This window comes from Mandrillus leucophaeus, unplaced genomic scaffold, assembly GCF_000951045.1.
Source record: "Mandrillus leucophaeus isolate KB7577 unplaced genomic scaffold, Mleu.le_1.0 Scaffold133, whole genome shotgun sequence".
NCBI lineage: Eukaryota > Metazoa > Chordata > Mammalia > Primates > Cercopithecidae > Mandrillus > Mandrillus leucophaeus.
In genome coordinates this window covers 2467233-2478236 of record NW_012101288.1, presented here as the reverse complement: position 1 = coordinate 2478236, position 11004 = coordinate 2467233, and the positions used below count along the sequence as shown (strand labels likewise).

The window sequence follows — 11004 nt, the reverse complement described above, 5'->3', positions numbered from 1 at the left end:
AACAGAGAAGAACAAGTGACAAGGAAAAACAGGTGAGAAATTGGGCTGCTTAATATAAAGCATGATGTTATGCAAATGAGGCCTTTTCAATGCTAGGTGCCAATAATTAGACAAATCTAAGTGGGATTTCGAGCTTCAGATAGAAAACCTGAACAACGTTAGCCAGAGGATCCCTTTGAATCCTTAAATTCTAAGAATTCTCTATTACAATCTGTGTAAGAGGATAGCTAAAAACTCTTCCACACAAACTTACCAAAAGGAGTTTAAGTTAAAGGAGACAAAGGGTTAATGAAGAGAGAGAGAGACAATCAGATGGAGCAAAAGTGCAATCTTCTTTTAGATAATAAGAAAAGTCATGAAAACCCATGTACATCACATTGCGAATATGAAAGGAAAATCCATAATTTTTCTTCTGCTCTCTAAAAATGCATATTCTTTGCCATTTCTCTGATAAAGATGGGGTTAATCAAAGACATTGTACGGGGATAGCGTTTTTCAAACTAAGGTAAGGAAACCCAAGGTCTCTCCTCATTCTTTTAACAAAAGAAGAAAACAGGGAATAACAGGAAGGGTAAAAATAATTTCTTTTGTCCCAGTTATATACATTTGCATGCATGCATATGCATAAGCAATATTGCATCATGATGCCAAATGTATTTTTTACTGTGTATCACATTTTTTTTTTTTGAGACGGAGTCTCGCTCTGTCGCCCAGGCTGGGGTGCAGTGGTGCGTTCTCAGCTCACTGCAAGCTCCGCCTTCCGGGTTCATGCCATTCTCCTGCCACAGCCTCTCGAGTAGCTGGGACTACAGGCGCCCGCCACCACGCCCAGCTAAATTTTTGTATTTTTTAGTAGAGACGGGATTTCACCATGTTAGCCAGGATGGTCTCGATCTCCTGACCTTGTGATTCGCCCACTTCGGCCTCCCAAAGTGCTGGGATTACAGGCGTGAGCCACCGAATCCAGCCTCTGTGTATCACATTTTCAAAAGTTTGAAAAACTAGAATAGAAAAGTTAGAGCAGGCACTTCTGATGAAAAATTATCCAAACTGAATGGAGCTGTGAATTTAAAAAAAACTTTTTTTTTATTTCCATAGCTTATTGGGGAACAGGTGGTGTTTGGTTACATAAGTTCTTTAGTGGTGATTTGTGAGACTTTGGTGCATCCATCACCCGAGCAGAATACACTATACCCTATTTGTAGTCTTTTATCCCTCATCCCCTGCCCACCCTTTCCCTCTAAGACTCCAAAGCCCATTGTATCATTCTTATGCCTTTGCATCCTCATAGCTTAGCTCCCACTGATGAGTGAGAACATATGATGTTTGGTTTTCCATTCCTGAGTCACTTCACTGAGAATACTAGTCTCATCCAGGTTACTGCAAATGTCATTAATTCATTCCTTTTTATGGCTGAGTAGTATTCCATCACATATATATATACACCACAGTTTCTTTATCCACTTGTTGATTAATGGGCATTTGGGCTGGTTCCACATTTTTGCACTTGTGAATTATGCCGCTATAAACATGCATATGCAAATATCTTTTTGGTATAATGACTTCTTTTCCCCTGGGTAGAGACCCAGTAGTGAATTTTTTTAGGAAGACTCCTATGAGGCTCATAGGAAGCCTAAGCAGAAAGTGAGCCTCATTTCAATGTTCATGCCAGAATGCTCAACAGCCATATTTCTCATAATCTTGCTTGTGTAGTTTATTATGTGCTACATACACTGCCTGGTAACAGTACTTATTTTTACTCGTTATAATATTGTGTCCTTATAACATTATTTTATCAAGAATGATGATAATCATATTTTATACGGCAGAAAAAAAAAAAACACAGTCTCTGGCTCTTATTTCAAGTCTTGATGTTGGCTGACTTTGAGCCTTTTTGGCCTTACCTCAATATCTTCATATGCTTCCTTTTATAGAAAATGAGAAAGAGAAAAGATAGCTGAAGACTTCGGTTTTTAAATTTTATTGTTTTGACTTAGTGGAAAGACAGACCTCTCCTCTCTTAATCTTTCCTGGATATTTGGATCCCAAGGCTAAGAACCAAACATCACTGCCTACCTTGCAGCAGTGAACCCCAGCTGCAGCTGAAATAACTTTGCCGGGAACGAAGAGCCCCTTGGATGCTGGCCTATAAGCCCTGACCTATAATAGTCATCACAAAATCACACCCTTCAAGTGGTGATCAACTAAAATCACGTTTCCCCCATGCTCAAAGGGCATGTCTCACTTTCTGTCTTACTGTCATCTTTTATGCATTTGTGAAATACAGGATTCTGCTTGTCTACTGTACTCTTTAGAATATACATCAATATGTATGTAAGAAAATTACATCATGGAAATTCATATTTCCAAAGGTCGTCTGGGCTGCCCTTTGAGAACGCTTGGGTGATTTTTTTGTGGTCTAATCATTCAAGTGCACTTGCAGAGCAGGAGAGACTCGGTCTGGCAAGAACGGGACTAAGACTTCCAAAAAGAACAAAGACAACTTATGACTTGCTGGGAGTGACTCAGGTGCTGGCTCTGTGTTCACTGAGTCACAGTTTCTCCATTATTGACAGCATCAGAGGATGCCCTGCTGACAGAGGGGGCCACATTCCAGGCTGCCAGGTCTTTGGTGAGTTGTGAGGGAATGATGCCATTTTCTACATCTGCTGATTTTGTGCTCAGACACAGGGGAAAACTTTCAGAAAGAAAAATCAGAACTGGGTCACAATTAAAGCAACAACTATCTAGTAAGTAACTATTAAGTGCAAAGCATTGTGCAAAGCAATTCAGAACCAACACCTGCTCTCAACAACGTGGCTGTTCGTTAATGCCTGATGAGTGCTAAAACAGAAAGAAAAGACAGTAGGGCATCAGGTGTTCATGGGGGCGGAGATATTTGGGTTCTGGGGTGATAAATAACAATTTCATGCATAAGACAGTTGAGTCTTGAACTAAGAGTAAGATGTACGGAAGACAAAGGAAGGAAAGGACATTTCCAAAGAGGGAAAACAATGTGTGCAAAAGTGCAGAGGCAGAAATACACAAGGCCTGTTGGCATGAGTCAAAATAAATATGAAATACTGTTTTTGTAATCTGTATTTTAAATCAAATTTTATAAAAGGAATATATCCTACCCATCCCACAAAACTAATAAGGCTCACACAGCAGACAGGTAAAAGTTAGTTTTTCCCCAGGTCTATGTTCTACAAAATGTATCTTAGAAAATACTCTGATTGGTTGTCTCTCTTTCCCATCACTTTCTTCATGGTTGATACGCAACCATGACTTCCCACATCTCCTTTACCTGCTTCTGGAATGGAAGATCTTAGTCAACTATAGATTCAGTCAAAAGTTTTATTATTGTATTACACAATACTTCTAAGACCTGTAGATGGTGGAAGAAAAGGCTAAGGTAGAATCTCTACTTTAAGGAAACTTTAGTGGGAAGGACAAAACATTGGCCCATGAAACTACTAAATAAAATGTTGTCTGATATAATGGGAAGATGAGCCACAGACACTATTTTAATTTGAGGTTTAGAGCTGACACAGTCTATATAGGAACATGTGAACCATATGCTGATACAATTCATGACTCTTCTCAGGACTGCCGCTGACTGTTGCCCAGTCTGGGCACTGCACAAATAAAGCACCAGCAAACCACCAGAGTGAGTTCTCTGCCTTAACATTGGTGTGACGCCATGTTTGGTCAGAGGGCGGCATCATTTTCTAATTCTTCAACTTGGAAGGGGCACTCTTTTTGACTTCATCCATCTAGAGGGGATATCTTTCTTTCATTAGCTCAAATCCTCTCAGAGGTGATTTGGAGGTTCTGACCTTCCTCTTTCATGTAAGTAGATATGGCTCTTGATAAACACTTGGCAGATTGCTCAATTTTCTCAGTCTCAGAGATAAATAAACAAGAAACTGCAGAATAGATGGGGCAGAATTAATTTAAGTCAATTATTTCAGACTTTCTCCTTGTATAAACACTACTAGAATGTTCTGCTTCCCTGCACCCAGCTCAGAGGAGTTCCTCTGAGAGAAGGGGCCCAGCTTACCTCGTTCTCCTGGGGTCCCTGGCACACCTGCATTTCCGGGGAAGCCTGGTGTGCCTGGGGGTCCTTGTTCACCAGGGGCTCCAGGTGAGCCTGGTCTCCCAGGCTCCCCAGGAGGCCCTTGGACAGTCCGGATGGATGAGGAGTGGCTGGGAATCTGGTTGAGGATGGCAGTGTACCTGGCCATGTGACCTGAGGCACGAAGCATAAAGACAGCATTCAGTGAACTGCCACACAAGGAAAGAGGCCGAGGTGTCATTCGTTAAGGCTCCAAACAATTCTATTAGATACCCACCAAGGGAAAAATCACACCCCTTTGAAATACGTTGATTTCCAGCTTAACATTTTTTATGTTTTACTCTGGATGATATTAAGGGTTGGACTGTTGTCAAGTCGCATCTCATGTGTTTGGAATTCTGCAGCTCACGTCAGCATCTCAATAAACATCATTGAGCAGAAGTTGTAAATTTCATTTTCACCCTCAACATTTATCTGACCCCTAGACCCTCACCCAGCTGCCATTTCTCTAGCAATTACTCCCCAAGTTATTTGTCTTTTCTACAACGCACAAAGCCTCCCCACCCTCTTGCTCACAAATCCCCAGACAAGTGCTCTGTCTCAACTCATCTCTTGGTCATCAAGCTTTTTTTTAGGAACCTTTACTTGGGTCTCATTGGCAGAAACTCCCACTAGCTTTATATTTTTAAAAGATCTGGCGCTCTCTCCCACAATCGCTTAACTCAGTTATGTCTGGAAAATATATATATGTTACTAATTACAAGTATAAAGTACTTGATATCATGATGTCTCATTTTTCCAACATCATTAGGAGATGAGATTTCCCAACATAAGTGAATTTTCTAGTTTACTATTATTTATCCATTTTGAAATATTTAAAACTAAATAAAAAATAGTAACTATTTCTTCAAGGAATTCACTCTAAAATACATTCAGTGCATTCTTTCCTTAAGCACTGGATTGTCACTGTAACTAGGGATCCCCTCCTGATGACTCAAGGCTATTAGCAGGCACATCCATTGCTGCCTGGGCAGGTGAGATATTTCCTCATTTGCTTTTTCAGCTTCTGCCTTTGACATGGGGTCTGTCCATTATCATTTTCCCAGCTGTCATCACTTTGGCCTTGAATAATTTCCCATGTAACTCTTCCCAGCATAATTCTGATCAACTGTGAACTTAAAAACTAGAGAAGTGAGCTTGTGAGGAATTATTTGCTAACCGAAAAATCCAGTTCTGAGTGGCAGCTGAAGGAATACAGTAAGGAGCCCAGAGGAAACTGAAGTAGTGTTAGGGAAGATCGTTGAGGTGCCAGAAATACAGCCACTGAGTAGGTTGGGCCTGGCTTATCAAGCTGCATGCAACTTTTTTGATTTCCTTCTAATATATTGACAGGCAGGGCTTTGCTATTTTATGGACTTGTTTAAGTTTTGCTATGTAACCAATCCCTTGCTGACTTCTACTTCCTAGAAGTCAGTCACAAGACTCTGAGAATTTGTAAGGAGAAAAAATTGATTTTGAACCCTTGATTTTTAGGGTACGCTTTAAATAACCAGATATTTACACATGATTTTTATTCTACAGTAGAATAAGACAGCAAGTATCGTGAGATCTTTCTTGTGTTGTGGTCAGTGAGTCATAGTAAGATTTACGCCTTAAGTTTTCTGAAAATAATGATCTGCTCATTTACAATGCACACCTGAAATCAGAAATCTACAAAACAATTCAAGATACAGGTTATTTACAAGATGTCAGTATAAAATGATTAATGTTCAATTTCTCTTTTATAATGTCTTTTTAAAGATCCTATTTTGGCATTAAATTTAAACAGTTATATTTAACTGGTAAATTCTCTCTCACAGACACACACATAGTTTGGGCAATATAAGAGAAAATTAAATAACGTTAAAATATAGGGAGCATGACTACTGTGTCTGAAGTTGGTAGCTTCATACGCTGGTGCCCTGATGTTTTTGCCCTAATGAAAACTCTTTCAAGCCTATGCAGATCTCAACTCCATGCCTCCTCCAGGGTGAGATTTGGATTTATCTCAGAACTAAAGATGGAATTTTGAACTTAGCCAACAGAGCTTTCTTAGATATTTGCAGGGCTTCCTGGCCCAACTCCCAAACTTTCCTGAGTTAAAATGAATGTAACCCCAAGCCAATTAGCCACCTGGGGAATGTCAGCCCTGGAAGCTGGGGTGCTATTGGGTGGGAGGGCTGGACAGCAGAGCTAGGCGAGAGCTGGGTGGGGTTGAGAGAGATAGTTCACCTCTGCTTGGCCTCAGATATTCCTGGAACTGAACAAATTACGGCAAAGAGAAGGGCCTACGCTAGTAACCCTTTGATTAGATTACTGTGATAAAATATATAATCAGTGGGCAGAGGGGAAACGTGCAAAAGTGGTGGGTATCTAAGCAAATGGGCACTGAAATACAGTGCTATCAAAAAGCTCAAGAAAAATGAAGAAATGGGACAGGCATCATATCAAGTTTGTTCTGATGTAATTTTTGGCACAAAGTCCAAATATAGTATCATGTCAAACGTCAGAGCAAGTCTGTCCGTGTGTGTGTTTGTACTTTGGTAAACATCCTAAGAGATAAATGAGAAGACCTTAGGCTAACCAGAAGATAATGGATGTGAAATGGATAAGAAGGAAATACTCATTTAAACCTTGCAAGTTAATAAAAATCAACACCGTAAATTGTCTTTCTGAGGTAGCTTCTGAAGATGTAGTCTGGCAGCTTTCAAGTGCTGAACACTTGAGAAAAAATCCTACCCACCTGGAGAAATGAGAAAGGAATAGAAGATTTGATCTGGGCAGTCAAGTTAAATTTACATGGGCAAACAGGCGGTTCTTGGACCGATGACACAAAGGAATTTGGCTTTTGTACCATCGATGTAGAGCTCTAGGGTAATCTGTGATGATCTCTTTGATGGGTCAGTGATGGTCATCTGTAAAGCTTATGTGTCTGCACCAAGACAATGCTTTGGAGTTTTCCTTAGTGGTACGCCCACGGGAAAAGCAAACTCTTCTGGATGAGAGTTTGTTAAGGGGAACAACTTCCGTAACCATTATATACTTACTCTGGATGAGCTGTTCGCATACTTGACGTGCCACTGATCTCACCATAGCTTGAGACTGCAGGTCACCCTGGATGGAAAAAAAGCATACTCCTGACTCAGCTGTAAGCCCAGCCACATTACCAGGACTTCCAGGATGTGGATCTGACTTGCCCCACTGTTCCCATCAGGGATCTTTGGCTCCTAGCAATGGGTGGGTTTGACCACCACGGTGCATGCAGAGAAGGGGTAAGCAATTTGATATTCATGGTTCAAGGATCCTGGGAGTCCTTATTAGATTAACAAGCACAAATAAGTATTTCTAGTCCCATATTCTAAAAAATTTAATAGTTTTGAAACAAACCCATATATATTTAATACCTGATTTATAGCTCTTTAGAGCTTATAAAATACTGCACTTTCTTGAGCAGTGGCTCATTTAATACTAATAGCAACCCAGAGGAAAGGTGTTAAACCCGTTTTATAGCTGAATAGCATTAAACACACGGCCCAAGATTTCACAGAGGTAATTGGATGAGCCCAAGGCCACTGCTGTTTCTGCTATAGCCAATGGCACAATTATATTAGCAGCTGCACAATTTCTGGAAGGAGAGAGACAACCCCTAAATCAAGCTGACTTCAGTTTTGGGGCCAGTTCTTTGATTCTATGCCTGCCATTGTCTTCCTGGGTGTGAACGCTGGAGCATCAGAAAGCTCAGGAGTGCCATGCTGCCACTTGTCACTTGTATAAAGTTTTTACTTTTCTGAAGCCTTTTCACATCTATGATGCAATGTTCTCATCAAATCCACTTCGTAAATTATATGAGAGCGATTCTCTCCATTTTATCCTTAAAGAAATGAGCCCAAGTTCATTGACCTGGATGGTAGCAGATATGCAACTAGAAACTAGCTCTCGTGACTCCCAGCCCACAGGGATTTTACCTCTGGAAAACGTGGCCACAGTCTAATGAATTGGGGAAAGGAAGAAACAGGGACTGGTACAATAGCAATGAATAATAATGTTAGTAAGTGACGATCCTTTATCAGGATTATGCAATGGAAGGGGTGCAATCAGCTGGGGCCAGAAAACAGAGCCACAGGATACTTACCCGCTCTCCTCGTTCCCCCTTTGCCCCAGGGACACCCTGTATGAATGGAAAATTGTCAAGTTACTTATGATATTTCACTTAGTTAAGAGTGATCGTCATGCATCTTTTCTTATTTTATTAAGACATTTTTCTTAGCACCAGTAATTCTGCAGCAAAAATCATTACACAACAACAGAAAATAGACAGCAACCAGTAAGCACAACAAACATAAAAGCTGTTACTCATTCTACCCCTTCGGCTTTTTTACGCAGAGACATGGTATATTTTGGCCACAAAATTTGAATCATGCAGCAATAATACTGCTTCGTAACACATATTTTCACCGAGTAGGTCCTTCGCACCTTTCCACCCTAAACGCCACTCTACGTACTGTACTCAGTATACTGAGGATCCTTCATAATTTATTTCACAAATCTCTGCTGAATAGTTAAATTGTTTCAGTTTTTAAAGGAATATCTCCAAAAGGATAGAAAAGACTGCCTCTCAATTTAGGAGTTCAAGTCAGAGATGAGATTAGTGAAATCCCACAGCTTCACTCTGATTTCTGTGCAGCACGATGCCGCACAATTCTTCCTAAATCTCCCCAATATGGGAGCTCACATTTATGTGAATTCTCAATTGATTTGTTATTTTCTTATGTGGCTTAGCTACTCTTTGGCCCATAAGAAACCTTGCCGTTATTAAAATGCATCCACTTTAAAAATCGTATTTTCAGGATTTCTCCAGTGAAATTATACATCTAATGAAAAACATGTGTCTTCAGAAGGATTTCATATTTTTGTTTAAACTCGGAGGCAATGTTCATTGAAAAACATTTTTATAGTCTCGACTGAAAGGAGAGTGAATGGTATTTATTAATGGAATTTGCCACGTTGTCAGACTGTTTCCAGTTGTTATTTCAAACAGGTCCCAAGTCAAACTCGGTATCTTCTTCAAAATCTGTAGTCAGTGAACCGTTACCCAAATTCAAACTTCTGGTTTCATCCCGTGGTGTGCAGGTAAACTGGCTTCCCAGAAAAAGAAAATGCCCTGACTTGTAGCGTTTGCTGATTTTGGAGGTTTAGTGTTTCTATCACAGCTGATTTCAAGCTACAAATGCTCTGTCACTGAAGATGGAATTGGAAAGGGAAGAGAAATGCATGATTGACTCTCCTGTGCAGATATTTAAGCAGCCCACCCTGGTTCTATCTTTTCTCCTCTCCTCCCTTGCCCTGCCATGTCTATTCAATACACACACACACACACTCACAAACATACACCACATACAGATACCCACACACTTTTTTTTTTTTTTTTAGATGCAGTCTCCCTCTATCTCCCAGACTGGAGTGCAGTGGCACGATCTCAGCTCCCTGCAACCTCTGGCTCCTGAGTTCAAGTGATTCTCTTGCCCCAGCCTCCTGAGTAACTGAGACAACAGGCGCACACCACCACATCTGGCTAATTTTTGTATTTTTAGTAGAGACGGGGTTTCACCATGGTGGCCAGGCTAGTTTCAAACTCTTGACCTCAAGTGATCTGCCCACTTCAGCTCCCAAAGTGCTGGGATTACAGGAGTGAGCCACCGCATCTGGCCAACACTTTTTTTTTTAAACATAATGTTAGAATCTTAGTGTTGGGTATATGGGCGTGGTGTTTACTCAAAATTCTTTCAATTTTGTGTGTGTTTAAAAATTTTTTATGCTAATACTTTGGAAAGAATGTAGGACACTGGACCTGCAAGCCGGGTTAACTCTCTGAGTTTCTTTGTAAGATGAGGCCACTAAATGAAGTGATCTCTGGGGTCTCTTATCAGTCTAACATGCTGTTCTCTCATGATGCGGTCATTATGCAGAAGCAGGGAGCACAAGAAACAGAAACTGATGAAAAATACAAAGTCTGGGCTTCCAAGGGAAGGATTCCAACCTCTACAGAGAAAGAAGATCCTCACAATTTGTGACCTTTATGTGAGTTCCATGAGGCAGTCTGTGTCCAGCTTATAGACTTCTGTACCCCCACGTCCTAGGATGGTACATGGGAGTGGCAAATTTTCAAAAATCATGTGCTAACTGAATGAGTGAATGGATGGCTGAATTTCACTTCAAGTTTGAATGGCAAGCCAATTTGTGCTTCATTTCAACTACCCTGATTGTAAAAAGGAAAGAAGATAGCCAGGCACAGTGGCTCACGCCTGTAATCCCAGGATTTTGGGAGGACTGCAAAGGCCTTGATCACAATGCAGGTGGACCATGAGGTCAGGAGTTCAAGACCAGCCTGACCAATATGGTGAAACCCCATCTCTACTAAAACTACAAAAATTAGCTGGGCGTGGTGGCGAGTGCCTGTGGTGGCACACGCCTGTAGTCCCAGCTGCTCGGGAAGCTGAGGCAGGAGAATCGCTTGAACCTGGAAGGCATTCCATTATAAAACTTTTTTGCAAAAGTAAGATTTGCATAGCACACTCCCGCCCCAGCCCAAATTCTTTTTGGAAATAAATGTACTGACTGTGCCTTCTTCCTTCATTCCTCAGGTTTCACAAACGGACAGATCTCTAAAGAGACCTGTGTGTGATGTTCCCCTTCTTGTGTCCAAGTGTTCTCATTGTTCAGTTCCCACCTATGAGTGAGAACATGCGCTGTTTGGTTTTTCGTCCTTGCAACAGTTTGCTGAGAATGATGGTCTCCAGCTTCATCCATGTCCCTACAAAGGACATGAACTCATCCTTTTTCATGGCTGCATAGTATTCCATGGTGTATATGTGCCACATTTTCTTAAT

At 40.9% G+C, this 11004-nt stretch overlaps 1 protein-coding gene across 1 annotated transcript in view; it reads right to left on the bottom strand.

The window, feature by feature from the left end:
* Positions 1-11004, bottom strand: part of COL14A1 (collagen, type XIV, alpha 1) — a 263059-nt gene that overhangs the window by 19824 nt on the left and 232231 nt on the right. The window contains exons 43-45 of the mRNA XM_011973001.1: positions 8250-8285; positions 7165-7231; positions 4064-4252 (exon numbers count right to left, since the gene is read on the bottom strand). Of these exons, the coding sequence (XP_011828391.1) occupies positions 4064-4252; positions 7165-7231; positions 8250-8285 (292 nt within the window). The remainder of the gene's footprint in view (positions 1-4063; positions 4253-7164; positions 7232-8249; positions 8286-11004) is intronic.